At 49.5% G+C, this 16,348-nt stretch overlaps 1 protein-coding gene across 2 annotated transcripts in view; it reads right to left on the reverse strand.

Moving 5' to 3' along the window:
• Positions 1 to 16,348, reverse strand: part of LOC115348109 (hexokinase-1) — a 50,308-nt gene that overhangs the window by 32,252 nt on the left and 1,708 nt on the right. The window contains exons 2-3 of one of the 2 annotated variants that reach the window (XM_030030173.2): positions 15,097 to 15,205; positions 3 to 165 (exon numbers count right to left, since the gene is read on the reverse strand). In XM_030030173.2, the coding sequence (XP_029886033.1) occupies positions 3 to 165; positions 15,097 to 15,162 (229 nt within the window). In that variant the 5' untranslated portion in view covers positions 15,163 to 15,205. Of the gene's footprint in view, positions 1 to 2; positions 166 to 6,969; positions 7,144 to 15,096; positions 15,206 to 16,348 lie in introns of those variants that run through there. The other variant, XM_030030174.1, reaches the window with a different exon arrangement.

The following is a 16,348-nucleotide window of genomic DNA, read 5'->3' on the forward strand; positions in this document are numbered from 1 at the left end:
ACCTGAACCATCAGGAATGGACCTCACAAATGTAGGAAGCATCTTCACTGCAGCCGTTGGGTTAAAATCTCTGGAGAGACCGTTCTTCATCTCTCTCCTGAAGCGAGCCATAATGTCTATCAGCGTTTCGTCAGAGAGCCGCATGGCGTAAAGGTATTTATCAATCTGGGGAAAAGGACAAACACCACCACGGAGTGAAAGACTGCCCTGAGGTGCCCAAGTGGGGCTTACACCTCCCTTTAATTGCAAGAACAGCGTATAGCCCAGCTTGGTAGCCCAGGGCTCTAGCCAAGCTGACAACACAGCCACACGCTTCGTGCCTTGTCTTTTGGCTCACAATCAAGGAAAACGCGCAAGTGGTAGGACCTACATGAGCTGAAGCCCACCCCATCCTACTGCCTCCCCAAGGCAAGACCCGGTCCCATATCACTCTGCCTCCTCTTTTCCACACAAAACCGTTTGCCCACAGCTTCGCCCCACTATCTCCAGCCCTCGCCCCGCTTCTCAGCTCTCCTGACTGTCCATAAGCTGAACAGCTGAAGCTAAAAGTCCCTCTTTTGGCACCTTGTCCCAGCTGGGGTGATGTGGGTGTTGCTGCAGTCCACAGAGGTGCCTTGTGTTTAAAGCCTTTCATTGTGAAGGACTTGCCACAGCGGTTTCGGGGCTACGTCCTAGGCTAAGAAACTATTTCTGTGTAGCAGACCATTTTCCCTATCCCACTCCAAAGCTATCACAGCCAGAGGGTCAGGAGAGGCAGAACTTGGCTGTGGGCAGGTAGCGTCCTCCTCCTCAAGACAAAACATCAAATTAAAAGTTGTTGACTTCTCCCTTGTGGCTTCCCAAGACAGGAACTTTCTTTACCTCCCTGCAAAAAGGAGGCGGTTCCAGTTTTCCAATAATATTGCTTTCCATAATATCACATCCATCTTCAGCATCAGGAATAGTGAGAGATGCTTTGACACCTCAAAAATACAACTTGGCCTTGGGGGTTTCTTGCTAAATGTACGCGTCCCACCCCTTTTACATCAGCTACCAGTCTATTCTTGCCTTGTTTCATTATCTGCCTTGGAAATTTGGTTCTGCAAACAGCTCAGACCAAAGCCACGCCTTTGGGATCACTTTTGCTTGCAGCTTAGCAGGATCAGGAAAATAAAACCCTGCCCATGTTTTCTGTCCTTAGCAAAACTGGAAAAGCCATCTCATTTTAAACCCCAGGCCATCTCCGTGCCAGGGCTGTCTGTGTCTCCTTCGCTGCTCTGGAAGCCTGGAGAGCAACTCATCTCCCGTCTCAGCTGACATTACGTCTTACAGGACCAATGCCACAATAAAACACCCCATGTGAAATGTATGTGTGCGAGTGTTCCGTGTACCGGGGACTTTGAGACAGGAAGCGATGAATAATGCCATTCGAAAAGGAAATGCAGACAATCAAAATGTAATTAAACCCTTAACTGACCATAAAACCAGTGCCAATTTAATTGCTCCTGCAGAAAGTACTTCTGTCGCACGTAGTCAAGGTCTGCACCAAAGACAGCGTATCTCCCCGAGCCAGATGCCCTCCCACCGTGACCAAGCATTTACACAGACCAGGGAGGAAGGCATGGACGGCGCTGCTGGGCACAGCTACGGGGCCTGATCCTGAACCACAGGGCTGGGGACCAAGCAAGCTGGAAGCACGGGGCGCACAGCTGGAGGCTGCACAAGCTGTGAGGTGTTGAGTGCCATTGCTTGCAGAGGAAGAGCAAAACAGTCATCAAATAGATGTTAAGGGGAAGTTACAGTGCAACAATACGAGATGATACCACGCATTTGCTCCACAAACCGGTGACGGTGCAGGCGTATAGCTAAACAGCAGAAGAAGAGCTAAGCCCAGGTTCTCTGCAACAGAAGCCAAATGCAAGACCCTAGGGCAGCATCCCCACATTCCAGCTGTAGTCCCGTGCGGCTCCGATGGGCTGACAGCCCCCTCACAGCAACAAGCACAGCTGGCCACTGGTGTCGTTTCACTCCAAGAACAAAAATCTGGATGAGATGCACCTTCTCTGCAGCCCCAAATGCTGTGGGGATGGATGCAGAGGCTGGTGTCGGGCTGAGCGGGAAGGTCTCTCCTCCATGGCAAACCCATGGTTTTTTTAGCAGAGAGTGTCAAGCCACGATGTCAGATCATGAGGTTATTCCCTTTTAAAGGTGGGGGGGTGAACCTCTTATTAAGGCTGAGCTTTCAGGAGCCCACGCTGCCGCTCAAAGGCCTGATTCCCCAAATCTCCCAGCGAAAGCTACGCTAACGCATCATTCACACAGACTTCACTGTGCTAAGTGACTAAAACACCCCTCTACAAAGCCCCACTGCTGCATCCTCCTCCCAAAAACAGGGCTGAAGGTTTCTCCCCCACCAAAAGCCCTGTTGTGAACGCAGGTTTTGGCGTTTGCACACTCAGGACCAGACAAGCCCGTTCTCCCCACCTCTGCCCCTATGCTGCCCTCAGCAGTGAGGGAAAACGGGAGGGAGGGCTTTTTTTCCTCCTGTGAAAAACCAATGAGCGCCGTCAGCGCCCTTACATAATTGAGCTGGACCCTCCTGCGCACAGGGAGCATCGCCTCGCGTTGCATCGCGTTGCGTGGCATCGAGGCCATCTTCACCGCTGAGACTCACGGGGCGGGGAGGCGGGGGAGATGGGGACTAAACCTCGGTTTGAAACAAAACCACTCCTGTGTGTTACAGTTTCCAAAACTGGGGGGGGGGAATAAAGCAGTATTTTTTTTTTTTTTCCTCCCAGGCAGGAAAAGGGTTAGTTATTCTGGCAGTGCAGCTGCAAGGGAAAAAGTGCTGCTCTCCTGCGCTGGCAGCACAGGCAGCCCTCCGAGGGAAAACCCTCAGCAAATAGCCATAAATAACCAGTGGGGGGGAAACTGGAGGCTGGATTACGGGATGGAGGTTTAATAACTCCCTGCTCTGCCTGCAATAAAAGCCGATCAGAAAGCAAATCTCAGCCTTATCCGAAGGGAAGCAGTGGAGGGGCTGGCAGGGACAGACGGGGAGCGGCCGGCAGCACCCAGCTGGACCAGCAGCCCCACTGAGGCTCCCATGGCTGCGGCCCCATGGGAGATGGGTGCCAGCCCTTCCCAGGGGATGGTGGAGAGCAGAAGCAATTTCAGGCAGGCAGTTGTGTGGGCAAGGAGCAGAAAATGCTCCTTTATTTAGCTGCCATCTCAGAGCCACCCCCCCCCAGGAAGGGCATCTTCCCAGAGTGCCACTATGGGAGCCCTCCAAGAGCTCAATCACTTTTTTTTTCTTTTTCTTAAAAAGAAAAAAAAACAACCAGCCAGACAGAATCTGTGAGCAATTTTTTAAAAATAGGATTTCATAATCTGAACCATATGCACGGAATTTTTCTTGGTCACATAGGAAAGACACTCTTTGTACTTGGGGAAAAGAAGTTTCTGAAAATCCAGCCATCACAGCAGCCTCCACAGGAAGTTGTGAATAATTGTAAGTGCATAATGAAACAGGCAGCACTAAGGGCCATTCCTTAAATGCATGCCTCATTCCCCGGACACTGACAACAATCAGTGGTATCCAAGAACAGAGCACTCCCACAACAATTTCAGAAATCATTAGCACCTATTTTACTGACATGGCCTTTGCACAAAAAACCTTCACCATGTAAACATTTTTCTGCAGAGCTAATCATACTCCATACTCCTTTCAGCATCAGGAAGATTCATCAGGAGCCAAGGCATGTTAAAACAAGTAGTTTAGCCATCTTGAAACTGTTTGTGTTTACTTATGATTTATCAGATTGGTTCCTAAAAAGCCTTTATACTGGCAGGTCACCGCTACAGGGCTTTTTTTGATGCCAGTTGCTACATTTTACACCCCATTCCATCACGTTCTTTTCAAGGTTAAATGACATTTAAACGTGACTCTTGGATTGCAAGATTTTTTTTTCTTCTCTCATCAGGTAATATGACAAAAAGGTATTGTTCCCCTGACAGACAGAAACCAGGCAACACCTAGAGGCTCCCTTTGCTGGGGCCAGCTACTACAGGTACAAACCTGTTGGAAACAAAAGATACTCAAAGGCAGTTTTACAAAAGCTCTCCTGCACACAGGCCAGTCACACAGATGCCAGGGATGCTCCATGATGCCCGTATCCCTGAGGATGGGAGTCAGCCTTTTAGAGAAATCGGGGCCTCGGTTTGGGTTGTGCAAAGTCCTCTGTCACAATGAGGATGCTGAACTCCTGCTGCTGCCCCGGAGGATCACAAACATTCAGGGAACAGACATTTTCAAAAACATCTGGATAATTGATCCTGCTTGGAGTAAATCCACATGCATATTTATATGGTACAGGGCATCACACATTGCCGGCTTGCTTCTGCACAGTAGGGTCACGTACACATGGTTTCATCCAAAAATGCCCCCTTGCAGGGGCTGCAGGGCCACAGGGCTGCCAGCATGCGACGAACAACCCACGCCTTTGACACTACACATCCACCCTGCCTATTCCTCCTGCTTGCCACAACTCATCTTGAAAAACGTTTCAGAAACTGCAGATTTGAAAAAAAATTACTCTCAAACTTAAGGGGGTGTATAAAATCCAGCAAAACCAGTACAGAAGCATTAGTTCTTAGACCCAGGGTATCCTGAGGGCCTGAAACCACTAGCCCCATCTGTGCTCCTCGGCAGGGTTCCCACCACAGAAAGGCAGCGCCGAGTATTAGTGCCATGCAGGGAACCCAAAAAAAAGAAGCAAAGGGGGTCACAAGGGAAGAAGGATGTTCAGCCTGGGTGCAGTGGAGATCTGGTAACAAATCCACTCCCAAATTAACCTCTTCGGTACTTTTAACCCTTTACACACCCCTCCAAGTGACCCCCAGCAGCATCCTCAAGGTGACCTGCCACCTGTGCGTTAAATGCCCATCGCCGCCATGGACCAGCGAGGCAGAGGAGCAGCCACCATGGCCAGGAGCCCTGTGGGGCAGAGTGGTGATGAGCGGGGGCAACGCCTTGGTCGACAGAACCCTGGTTGGAAGCACGTACCAACAGAAAGTGCTGCTTTTCCGGAAGCAGAGAGGAGAGGGAGGGACCTGAAATGAAGCCATGCAGGCACGTATTCCCGTAAATGGCACGCTGAGATGGAGCACAAACCTCGCGAGCAGCAGGGTGAGATGGAGCAAAAAACCCCTTTGCCCCACGGGGAAGCAGGGAGCGGAGCCCACCGGCTCCCAGCAGCTGTGGGGCAGCAGAGCAATGGGGCAGAGCCTCTGACCGCCCGCAGAAACCCTCCCTACAGGACAGCTGAAAGTGAGGGGGCTCGATATCCGTTCCAAAAGGATATAAACAGGAAAAGATGTCTTACGTCCTCCAAAACCAGTAGCCTGCCTTTTTTTTTTTTTTTTAAATTGGATTTTATTTTTTTTATTTTCCTTTTCAGACAAAACCAGATTGATCCATAAGAATGCCTTACAGCTCCCTAGCCAAACGATTTCCCGTGCCGTCAGACAATAGCAGCCTCATGGTGCCAAACCAGCCTGCAATAAATAACCCCCGGGAACACCACAGTTTCCCCCATGTCTGCGTGCTCCCACCGCGCCTTCCCCACACAGCCTTTCTGCTGCTCCTCGGCCAGCGTGCACCCTTGTGCTTATCTTGGGTTTCTAAATATAACAGGCACGGCGAGACAGAGAAGGCCTTACCCAGGCACGCATGCCTGACGCCAGCAGCAGCACTTAGAAATCCTCCGGGAAAAGGAAAATAAGGGGCCTGGGAAAAAGGGAGAGCCATATATGTGGGCCAGAGGGTGCAGAAAGCTGCAGGCTGCGTGCAGCCTTCAGCTCCTCACGAGAACTGCTGGGCGGAAAAGCAAAAGACCTAAACCACGGAAGAAGATGTGGAAAATATGGGGTGCTGTCTCGGGTTTTATCCAACGCAGCAGTGGCCATGGGTGAGCGTGTCCTGAGTGGGACGGGATGGGTTTCCCACGCACAGGAGCTGAGGTCTCCCCAGGCCCAGCTGGAAGCCCAAAGGGAGACCACTACAAATCAGCCCTGCTGACGCTGTCACTGAGGCTTCCACAAAATATTGCAAGGATGCCTTCAGCAGGCACTCAGCCACGCGCCTAGGTGGGTCACGCAGGACCGCCGGAGGAGGTGGCAGAAGGGAAGCCTCTGCTTCCTGACGTCAGCCCGGCTCCGTGACAGGGCTTGGTGATATTTGCAATTATTTTCCCAATTCGTGTTCCCACATCCCTAGCCCCAGGCTCTCCGCTCCCTACAGCTCTGCAATATGCTCAGCCGGGACCTAACTGCCATGTTTTTATTTATCCGGTGCTCTGCACCCATTTAGCACATTTCCTTGTGGCAGTGCTAAATCACAGGGCTATACCAACCATACAGCAGCGGCTGCCTAATGCTAAAGGAAAAGAAGCCCACAGAAATACTTTTTAAGCACGACCGACTACCACTTCCTGTAAATTCAGAACCTGCAGTGACACATAATTCAAAAACTGCCTGCTCTTCGCCTTCGTCACCCCCATGCTGGAGTGACAGATGCCCACAGGCACCCTGGGGAAGAAGAAGTCCCCTCTCCAGGGATGCCGGTGCTTACCAAAAGCCTGAAAAAGGCCGCCATCATCATCATCACCCTCATTGCCAAAGCCCCCCAACTCCAGCCTCACTTCGCCCAGCTCCGTTTCCGCGGCCCGTGCATCACCCACGCCCCGGCAGCCTCCACACCGAAACCCCGCTCCGCTCTCCACCGGGGATGCTTTGGGGGGGGGGGGGGGGGGGGGGCCATCCGGCTGGGCTTAAAACCAGATTTATTCCCCATTCTCCCATAGCAGGGTCGCTATGGGGACAAAGCAACAAAACCACCAGGGGAAAAAAAAAAAAAATAAAATAAAATAAAAAATTTTAAGAACCGATCTGGCCGGGGGGGGGGGGGGGAGGCAGGGGATTTCAATCTACCTTTTTGACCTGATCCTCCTTCAGCTCCGTGAAGTAGTAGGCCAGGAGCTGGGCGGCGATCATCCTGCCGGCTGCAGCGGGCGGCTCCGCGCACGCAGCGATGCGGCGCCCGGGGATGGCCGCGCTGCTGCCGCCGCCGCCGCAGCACCTCCCCTTCCTCCTCCTCCTCCTCCTCCTCCTCCTCCTCCTCCTCCTCTGGGCCGGCCCCGGCCCCGCCCGCAGCCCCGCTCCCACAGACGGAGTTGGGGGGGAGCGGCACGAAGCCCTTTCGGTGTTATTTCTGGCAGGCAGAGCGGGGAGGAGAAGGAGGAAGAAGAGGAGGAGGAGGAGGAAGAGGGCAATGTCCCCGCCGTACCCCAAAGGGTCTTTTTACAGCAGCCTTTGGAGACAGACTGCTGAAGGCTTCCAGCCGCTCCTTCAACTCTGCTGTGGTACGGGAAGAGCAAAGTGCAAAAGAAACCTAAACCAAGGGTGTTCTCGGAAGACCCTCTGCACTCGAAAGCCTTTGAGAAAATAGCAAAGCTGCGGGAAAACTCCACTAACACCGAGCATCCCCTGCGCGGGTGCGATGCCTCCGAGCGAGCGAGCGGGACCCAGCCTGGACCTCCTGGGCTGCAGGCTGACCTGTTGGGAGACTTGCAGTTGGGCCCTGAAAAGCAGATCATCGCTTTGACAGTTCTGCTTTTGGGGACCCCACAGTCATATCCCAGCAGTAAAATCCCCACACCAAATACACTGACGGACAGGAACCTCTTCTCCCCGTGCGTGCTGGCCATATTTTTGCCACGTTGGAGTGCATTCCCCAGCACCCCGAGGAGGCATCCACCACTGTGAAGCCTCTGAGGGCCCCACAGGCGCATAAGCGAAGCGATGCGACGCCCCTCCGAAAACTGAAGGCCAAACGCAGGTGCCAAGGTGACGCGTGTCAGCAGCTCGCAGGGTTTTTGCCTGCGCCCTGTCTGTCCGCAGGGGCAGGAACACACACCCATGCAAACAGCGGTGCTGCTGGAGGGATGATTTGCATGGAGATTGTCTACCAAAGTCCAAGTGATTAAAAACCTGTTTCTTGAGTTCCTGGCTTCCTTGTCAGTGCTACTTTAATTAAATGGTTGCACTGGCCAAAATCAAGAGCTGCTTTGGCAGACACATCCTCCTTTAGACTGCCCTAGTCGCTGCCGGCAGGGTGGGCAGGATTTCCTTCTCCACCTCACCTTATTCACTTTAATTAAGCTCATTCTCAGTGAGATTTTCATCAAGCATTTCACTGATCTGCATGTGTTACTCCTGCTCGTTTGTCTGGCAAGCTAACAAGCAAACACGCCTGCGCTCCCCGGCGTAGGCAGACTGCCCCGCTGCAGGCGCAGCAGCATCGCCCTGCGACCAGGCACAGTTGGAGTTTGTGGGTGGCACAGAAACATGGGGCTGAGCAGCATCATCCTGTCTGGCAACGTCACCCAACCCTTTACACAGGCTGACCGAGCTCTCACTCAGATGTAATTCACTGTTCAGCCACGCTCCTCCTCTTCTGCCGGTTAGAAACTATCTTTAACTCCCAGCGCAGGCTCACTCCTGGTTTTGATCCATCTGTTGTCTGCTAAATCTTGTCTTTCAGCTGAAATTGCTCTCCTCACTCTCTGGTATTTCCTTTCTATAAATGCAGGGGAAAGTAACCATATACGTCCTCAGCTTTTGCTTCACTAGGTAAGACGGACCTAGCTCTTCTTTGGTCTCCTTTCCCTGAAAAGCCTGGGCTGGTTTAGCAGCTGTTTTCCACACTCGCTCCAGCCTGAATTCAGCTCTATTGAACACAGCAGCTCAAGTTGGGTAAGTTATGCCGGAGAAGGCCAAAAGCCCTGCGCCGATATACACGGTTCTGCTACTGGAGATATGTCACCAAAACCCTTCCCATTAAACAAGCACAAACCCTGAGGCTCCTGAGTTTAACTGGGACATCAAGATCCCTCCGTGCCGTCGGCCACTACTCCCAGGGGACGGCACACCTTTCATCCCAAGCCAGAAAACCATCCCCGTTCCTGCTTCCCCAGCGTGACCAATGGAGTCCTGGCTGCCAGAGACGTCCTCACCAAAAAGCTGCCCTGCAGCAGCCCAGATCAAAACTTAGAAGCAAAAAGTCACTTTCTGCACGTGTGCATTTACATTTGCCTTTTGTTGCTGTATGAACACACCCTGGCACTGCTCAATTCCCACAGGCTCTGTGTTAGTGGACCTGCCTCTACACGAGGTTTACAAGCCCTACTCTCTATCCCCTCCAGCTCAAACACCTAAACACCACCTAAATACACGACACTCCCCTCAGTTACCCTGCTGCAGGAATGCTTACTCAGTTAAAACACTTGGACACAAGCTCAAGTTGTTTTCAACTAATCTTTGACCAAATGAAAGCAATTCAAACCATCCCCTTCAGCTCTCAAGGAATTTGAATCAGCCAGCTAAGACTCTGGGAAGTCCAAAATACTCGAAGTGGTTGTGAATAAGAATCGTCTTCTCTTTAACATGACACCTGTCTTAAGAACATGCCAGAGGAGGACAAGTTTATTTTCTTCATCTGCCAAAACTGTGCTTTAGAAGTGAATTGAAAACATCACAAATCATTAGGGTGGCTTTTGTCTCTAGTGACCATTTGTATTACAGCATATTTCAAAACTCACCAGGAACAACTGCCTCGAGTTTCCTTTAAGCTACAAAAAGCAATAAATAAGTTCAAAACATCACTACTCTGAAGCCCTCTTGGTTCTGTGCAATGAAAAGAAAGCCCACACACATTACAAACCCCCAAATAAATTAAAGAATAAAGTATACACTTAAGCAGGATGCAGTTCATGTGACAAAGTCAAAAGCAATTAAGGGATGGTTAAACAAGTACTGCAAATATTTTGGTTTGTCTTCAGTTGCTGAGCATGGCACTCAGGAAAAAAATGAACTCTACAACCTAAAAGCCATTAGAGAAGAAGTAACAGTCCATCTAAGGAAAAACAGCTGCAGCGTTTAAACATTTAGTATCTTTAAACTGCTCCTTGCAAGGATAAGTAAGAGCGCATGACCAGCTTTGATGCTGTAGCCAGTGTTGGGATGAATGAGCTTTCCTCCTACCAGAGAGCTGGAAGGGCAGCTAAATATCCCCAGGGACACCCAAACCATTTGCAAGCCCTCTTTGCATCGCCAGGCCAGCAGCAGGCAAACGGGTGTTATTTTTGGGGGGGCTGGGAAGACCTGTGCACAGGCTGCCATGCACTCCCGACTGGCTCTGCATCTCCACAGAAGGAGAAAGCCACATCTGCGAGTGTCTCCTACCTCCTTACCATCCAGCCCTGCATTTTCCCTCCTGCTTTACTGGAAAAGATCAATTCAGCAGCCAATTAATTACCAGTACCTAATGTGCACTGCCAGGCATCCAGCAAGCTACTTTGAAAGCCACCATCCTTTAAGACAAATTACTGGAGGCTGAACGTGACACCCGATGACTTGCAGCTATTTTGATTGTGCTCTAATCTTATTGTCCAGGTTTAACTGTACTGAAGTGTTTCAACTGACTGAAGTAATTCAGTGCATCAGTTCTCCTGGGTGCGGGTTTTTTTCTGCTTTGCCTATTTCTTCATTAAACGTTTACTGCTCTGTACAAGTCTGTGTTCAGATTTGGCGCCTATACAATGGGGGGATTTTGTTTTTAATCACGTCCATCACAGTTTTGACGTACTCAGTTGCTAGATGCTTTCTGCTTTTGTAAGGAAACAATGAAGTTTCAGTTGTGTTTGTTGTTCTAAGTGTCTGAAAAATGATCAGTCCACTTTTATTGACACTGCATTTTCCTTTCACAATACTTAAAGCACAGTGACAGAAAGCACCATCTCTAAGAAACAGTAAGTTTCCAATTCATGACAGCACCTCTGACTCACAAGGGAATTTTTAAGTGGCCTTTGAAGCTCCCATTCCAGGGTAGGAAACTGTGTCTTTGCACAGAACAAATTACTGTGCATTTGTGCTGAACTTGGTGCAGAAGCTACTACGAAAATCTAAAAGCAGCAGAGATATTGATTTGATAAGCAATTCAGCCGAATGAGGTTAAATGCGTCATGCAATTTCACCTTGCCAGGAGGCACAGCAAGCAGGCACTACCATATAGCCAGCCACAATGCTTTATCTCACGTTTCCCCTGTTAAGAAACAAGATTAGCTATGAACACCTTGAGGGGAGCTCATTCCGTGCTCAGGAAAGGCCACGCCACGTGCAGACAGAGGAGCACGCACTTACAAAGTGGGTTTTATGCTCCTGATAGAGCACACCAGGAATATGTTTCCAAAAGATGAGCGCTTCCCCTGGGAAACACGGAGCCAGGCACTGAATAACAAAGGGCCAGGACAGACTGGGCGTATCTTGCCGAGCTAGCCACCCCCAGCAAAGAAAGTGCCACAGGTTTTGCTTGAACCCAAGCACTGGCAGGGCTTGAAGCCAGGGACCGCGTGAGACTGCCGGGCCCTGCTTTGGAAAGAGTGGTCGGAGAGAGGATGACCAGCTCTGGCCCCCGGAAAGCAGGACCTCCCTCTCCAGCCCTCCGGCAACAAAGGCTGAGGACTGCCAGTGGCTAACAGCTGTTTTTTCTTTTTAATTTATAACTTAGTTTTGTATTTATTTTATACACATGATATACAACTAAATATTTTTTTTATATTATCAAAATCATAATTTATAATTAAATTAAAATAATTTATAATTAAAATAAAATAATTTAATAAAAAAAAGCTAATAGCACTTTCCGTGCCTGGCCATGGATACGGACTGTCAGGCAGCATCACCACCACACACACACCACTGTTACTGCAGGCTGCAGCAGCTGGCAGGGCCACAGCACACACCGGTCTGTGCCCAGCCCCAACGCTGTCCTCATCACGTCTCCCAGGGACGGGACAGGGTGCAGAGTCCACGTGATGTTGGGGGTAATTCATCCCACATACTTTGTCCTCTGCCTCTCAAGAAGGCTGCCACAATACCCAGCCATGGTTTAGGTACAAAGACTACCAAGCGATTCTGCCCTGTTTTGTTGGAGTTGCTCCAGGGAGAAGGTAAGCTACTTTTTAATAAAGTCCCTTTGGAAGGAGTTTAGCACCATTCACTGAGCTGAGCATTTGAGGGTCAAATGAGCTGAGCATTTGAGGGTCAAGTGACACTACGCAGGGCTATGGCTTTCAAGACTTAAATCCCAGCAACCTCCAAAGACAAGGCAGTATTTCTGTAAGCTGCATCTTACGCAACCAAGGATCATAAACAGCCGCGGCTAGACTATGGCCATGATGAGAGGAGAGCGGAGAAGGAAGCAAATCCAGCAAAGGAGGAGCGTTGTCCACTGGTTCACATGGGAACAGAGACTCCGGGAGCAGATGGAGATGCTCCTTGTCTCAAGTCCCTACATCTGGGCATCAGGCAGCTGTATTTGCTTTTATTTCTTTAAAGTAGTTACTGTTCTTCAGCATCAGAGGGATGCAGAGAACATGACACCCACAAAACCAAGAGATGCAAACCAGAAAGCAGATAAACTCAAGCCCAAAACCCATGGCTTATGATAAAGCCCCACTATTTGGGAGGCCTAGCTGATGATTCTTTTTTAAAACCTATTAGTGATGGCAAGCTTCATTAAACTGGGGGCAAACCCAATTACTCCATCTTTAGTTAACTGATACTTCCAAAAGCTATGGGCTGCATGAGCTACACTGCAAAGGACTTCTCTAGGCAACTCCTCACATACATGGGGAAAAGAGGAAAGAGCTCCCACAGGAGTCACACCACCACAAAACTTAACCTCTAGCTCCTGCATTACACAGCAGAGCTACTCTACGCAGCTGAGAAAGTTGCTAGAAATTCTAAGTTCTTTAGTGGTTTCTTGTGCAGTGTTTCAAGAGAGAAAAAACCCAATGCACATGAGAGGGCACTAAAGGTAGCAGCACTGGATGAGCAGCACTGTTTGCGTCCAAGCCTCCCCTGCTGGCTGGAGGTGAAGTGGGACGCGGAGAGGTGTTTCCCTACTGTACAGAGAGGAACCTATTCTCTGATATTTTATAACGTTTTAAAAGCAACCTGAAACCCCAAATACTGTCCCATGAGGATTCCTTCCGCATAGCAGTGTACCCGACAGCTCCAACGTGCAGCAGCTATAGCAAAGGGGCACCTTTCTCACAGTATCGTCTCCCTTGTGCCACAGGCATCCCCAACAGCAGCATGGGGACTAACTGGAAGAGACAGCCCCTTTTGCTGTGGGGCTGATGGATAAACCAGGGAACTGTTTTCCCAAAAGCTTTCATTCCCCAGCAGCGAAAGTAAAGCCACTGCTGTGCTAAGATGTTTTGTGGATGATTACAGGCATCTCCCCCTGCCCAGAGAAGAGTCCCCAGCCATGATGACATTTCTGGATCAGTGATAGCTCTGGGGGGCGCAGGCAGAAGCCCATGTCCACCACATTGCCAGCAGCCATGCTGCCATTACCCATCAATCCCAGCCAAGGAAGCGTGTGGTTAAAGCGATGGCTAGTTAACAGTAAGCAGCCAACACAGAATACAATGCATTCCTGTCCATGCAAGATGCTGGGTCATGTATTAATGCAAGTTACAATGAATTAAGTCTAGAATTTTTCCAACGCACTGTGGTTTTCCAAAACAGATCCAGCCTGCTCACATCCCTGGGCACTTTGAATGCAAGCCCACTCACTTTGCTCTTCCCTTACACACTAAAAATGAAATACAAGTGTAATCCATCCCAACTCCTCTCTTCTTTCCCCTCCTGTCCTGGGTATTCACCACAGCAACTTCTCTCTCCCCAGTGCCAGAATTACAACTTATTTTACATCTCTGCAAAGGAAAGCAATAACCATTCCAGTTTTCTGACTCAGCTTGGGGCCCGGCATTAGTTTAACATTTTTTCCATTGAGGTGAGAACTGCTGCATCAAGCAACCCCTTTTTCTAGTGCATTGGTGGTAAGTCATTATTGCAGATCGTATACATATAAAGCAGACCATACACACACACACACACACACATATATATGCACACAGAAGCATATCAGCAAACTCAGTTTATAAGGCAATAGAAGGGCGGTGGTGTTATGGTGATGAACCTAATGTCAATGAGTTGCCTTTCCTGACCAGGAGGTGAAGCATTTGTTTCATTTCATAAAACACATCTTGACTCCAGCAAACTGAAATGAGCACGAATGCAGATTTCTGATACTCTACTAAATTTCCAATGCTAATAAAAAATGTTAAAAGAAATGACACTGAAAAAAGTGTAAAATACAGAGTTCAAACTGGTTTAAAATTTCAGAAGTCAAGGGGTAAGTTTAAAGTATTTGCAGTTGTTCGATTCAAATCTTTTATCTTGAGAAGAGGCAGTTCAAAACCAATTAAAAGATGTCCGCATAACCAGCACTTCACTTAAGTGATGAGGCAGTTACAATTACTTTAGCAAAGGAAAATATAACATAGTTTATTGTACTATATAGAAACGGCTTTCCTAAATCTGCTTTCAGCTCCTCACAGACCATAGAGTTTAGCTCAAAAACACTCACTGTGCGGGAAGACTTACAAAAACAAAGTCAATCCTTCATCCTGGCAAAAAGCAGTTAACCTCCAGCAAACAGCTCATTTCTGTGCACTGGTATGTACCATCCCAAGAAGGTTTGAATGGCACAGTCCAAATTGGTGCCTTTAAACTATAGCGCATCTTTGCTATGCGAGCAGTCAAACCGTAATAAAGAGCTTGTCGTTTACAGCATAGAGAACGGGACCTGCCCTTCTCTTTTAGCTATCCACTAATAACCAGTTCAAAACAAGGCAATACCTCTCAACCCAGGCAAAGAGGCCAGTCTCCACGAAGTATACACCTTTCTCCTTGATCTAGCATTTGATGCTAGTGAAAATGAGTTTCCATCGCAAGTCCCAAACCCACAGTGGTGCAGGCATTAATTGCAGGGGCTTTAGGTCTGTACTCCTTTTCCAGCAAGACCCAGTGTAAAAGACTCTCCTCCCAGGCCAGGTTAATATCCTCATGATATAGAGCTCTCCCCAATACAAAGTTAATGACCCCCATCCTTTAGCCCAGAAGGGGTGTGAAGCAGGTACTTACTTTGCACAACGGGGAGCAGCAGTAGCCAGACACGTCCAGGGTGTTCGGCTCCTTCCGCGTGGCCATAGCAGAGGCACCTCTTGCCACGTCACATTGTCATCACAGGGGGCTGTCAACAAGAAAGGAGGCAGAACTGTAGGTTTTCACATCTCTCCCCCAACCTCAGGATACCTGTGAAAACCACACATCCCACAGACAAATGCTCTCTTAAAAACCCATCCAGCAGCTGGGATACAGCAGATGCAGACCCATGGTTAGCATCACCCCAAGAGAGAGGGGAAACTGGGGGCGTGTGGTCTATGGACCACAGGTGTGACCCAGAATAATGGTGGAAGTGGGGAACGTGTTGGCAAAGCACTGGCCCTTGCATGGCTCCAAGCTACAGTGGTGCCATGGGATTCCTGCCGCACACAGGGAAAGAGGGCTTAGCAAGCAAATGTTGTGTGATAAAACACCTGGGTCCTGCTAACCGTTTGTTATCCTAACTAAAAGAACCCACTAGCCCTTGAAAATACAAAGTACTTATGCTAAAAATCAGGAAGATGGTCACAGATACCGGACTTGCAGCTGAGCATCGTCCAGGAACAACCACAGATTTTGAGCTGCTCTGTGATTATTTGGTGATGCCTTTTTTTGGCCAAAGTCCAAATCTGTCTCACCAGAGACAGGAGGTGGATGCAAAGAGCACCTCCAAGCAGAATTTTGGCTTCTGCCATTTTACAGGCTGTTGCCACAAAACATTTCAGGGTAGGGTCAAAAACCCAACGAGGCCAGCCCCGGCCAGGTCCTGGGGCATCCACGTGGCCGCTTTGGGGGTCCTCCCCTCTCCCCCACCCCAACATTTGTTCCCTCAAGCCGCTGTGGCTCTCTTGAGTCTTTCCCAGGTACATCGGTGCCCGCAGGGCTGAGGGATCGCTGTGAGGAGGGGCTGGGGCTGCCCCGGGCAGATATCCATACTGGTGGATACTGGTACACACTGGCAACCCTTCTACACTAAGGAAAGCATCGTTTTAATTTTGTCTTTGTTTCATCCAAATCTATTTTAATTCATTTTCCCCAAGTGGAATCTGTTTTGCCTATGATGGTGACTGGTGAGTGGTCTCCCATCCTTGTGTCCACCCACCAGCTTTGTCCGCCTATTTTCTCCCCCATCCTGCTGAGGAAGGGGAGAGAGAGTGGCTGAGTGGGTGTCAGGCAGCTGGGCACAGTCAACCCACCACACTAGGTCAAATACAAACCTAGAAGATATTCT

Source organism: Aquila chrysaetos, chromosome 11 (assembly GCF_900496995.4).
Source record: "Aquila chrysaetos chrysaetos chromosome 11, bAquChr1.4, whole genome shotgun sequence".
NCBI lineage: Eukaryota > Metazoa > Chordata > Aves > Accipitriformes > Accipitridae > Aquila > Aquila chrysaetos.